The sequence below is a fragment of the Nicotiana sylvestris genome, chromosome 11 (assembly GCF_000393655.2).
Source record: "Nicotiana sylvestris chromosome 11, ASM39365v2, whole genome shotgun sequence".
Lineage (NCBI taxonomy): Eukaryota > Viridiplantae > Streptophyta > Magnoliopsida > Solanales > Solanaceae > Nicotiana > Nicotiana sylvestris.
The window spans coordinates 2,949,182-2,951,129 of record NC_091067.1 but is presented as its reverse complement, the minus strand read 5'-3'; the positions used below and the strand labels follow the sequence as shown (position 1 = coordinate 2,951,129).

At 34.6% G+C, this 1,948-nt stretch overlaps 1 protein-coding gene across 1 annotated transcript; it reads left to right on the top strand.

Moving 5' to 3' along the window:
* The first annotated feature begins 239 nt into the window (after positions 1-239).
* LOC104215465 (aspartic proteinase nepenthesin-2-like) lies at positions 240-1,725 on the top strand. Its single transcript, XM_009765278.2, has 2 exons — positions 240-689; positions 805-1,725. The coding sequence occupies exons 1-2, from the start codon at positions 240-242 to the stop codon at positions 1,723-1,725; spliced, it is 1,371 nt and encodes a 456-aa protein (XP_009763580.2).
* Positions 1,726-1,948: the final 223 nt, after the last annotated feature.

Sequence of the window (1,948 nt, the reverse complement as noted above, 5' to 3'; positions counted from 1 at the left end):
GAAAAATGAAAAAAAAAATGAATTCATTTGCAAAAAATTATATAGTTGTCGAAATCTGATCCTTTGTGCAATTATGGAAAAAGGAAAAAAAAAATCTAATATTAGCTTTATCGAGAACTAATTCCTTGATTAACTGTCTACAATTTTGACATGAAATTGATGATTGTAAGCAGAGGTAGACATATATATTCAAAATCAAGCAATTAGAAAAATAATTTCCTACACTAAGTTCTAAACCAATGGAGAACTTCCTCTATATTCACCTTTTGATGTCAATTATTTTCTCAATTCTGCTTGTAGTGTTGGGCAATGAAAAATATTTTTCACCCCTTAACTCCACTTCTATTAAGAAAGCTAAAGAAAGATTTATGTCTATTGATCCGACTAAGCTTCGAGATCCACCAATGCCATCCTATACTTTTACTATTTACCATCGTGATGTATTTAAAAAATCAAAGTTCAAGGATTACGACTCATTACTTGAAAATAGACTTGCTCGAAGTCATGCTAGAGCAAGTTCATTGGCATCGATTATTGAAAATGAAAATCGAATTGGTGAAAATGAAACTCTGACAAGGCAACACAACGCGCAAGGGAGCAAGATTGACCGCGAAAAGGTTCCAAAATCAACAAGTACATACTTCGCAAATGGTGAGTATGTTGCATCTTTTAGGCTTGGTAGTCAAGAAGTTAGAAATTTCTTGCTAATAGACACCGGAAGTGATGTAGTTTGGTGGCAATGCGGACCATGTGAGCCAAATAAGTATTACAAACAAAAACTTCAGCCTTTATATGTTTCCACAGAGTCGAAAGTATTCCGAAAATTGCTTTTTACATGGAGAAAGATGTTTAGAAGATTTGGACCTAAGTTATAAGTGTACTAGTGATCATAGTTGTACCTATTATGTTAAATACGGGGATGGAGCAAGAACAAAAGGTTTTATGGCAGATGATGTGATTACTTTTGTTTTAGACCAAAGACCAGTTAGGATTATACTTGGATGTAGCAAAGATCAAACAAGTGGAACTACTTTTAGTGGTGAATATTCTGGAATTGCTGGCCTTGGGCGTAGAAAAATCATGGGTGGATATTCTTTACCAACACAATTTGGAGCGGATATAATGTCCATGTGTCTCCCAGGATTTTATTCAGCAACAGGATCTTCACTTAACTTCCATACAACCAAATGGCCAAGAGCAACATCAGCAAAACTATTACTAAATATCAAGTATCCTTCGTTTTACTTTGTCAATCTTTATAAAGTTTTCATTAATGATAGGGAAGTTGAACTGAGCCCATCATGGTGGAACTTTAAAAAAGATTTGACCGGTGGAATCTTCGTGGATACAGGAACAGTTATTTCCTACTTTCCTCAGGAGTTTTACACTATATTTCGTTACATATTTAGAGAAGAAGTACGAGATATTCCTTTGGTTGATACTCCAGCTGCAGGACCTTTAGACACTTGCTATAAAGAGGATCCGAGTGGTCGTGAACTTAACTTTCCTGTTGTGAAGTTGTACTTTGGTAGCGTAAGCCCGAGTAACATGTTGTTACTAGCAAAAGAACGAGTTATTCTGCACTTGCGTGGACAATATTGTCTGGCTTTTGCGGGTTGGGATAGATCCTTCGCAATATTAGGAAGTTATCAACTTCAAGGTGTCGGATTAACTTTTGATACTTCGGCAAACACTTTGTCCTTTGATATAGATGCATGTAATTGAGTATCTATAAAATTTCTCTGTCTTGCAATCTAAATTTACCAAATCTACTACTACTAGTTTGTATTTTTCTTTTATGTTTGCATATTTAACCTTTCTTTTCTTTTTTTCTTTTTTTTTTTGTGAATCCATATGCATTTCATTTCAAATCCTCTATCTAATAATGTTTCAGTGACGACACTATGTGGCACTAAAGTCGCCAATAAAAGTAGTACTATATGTACAT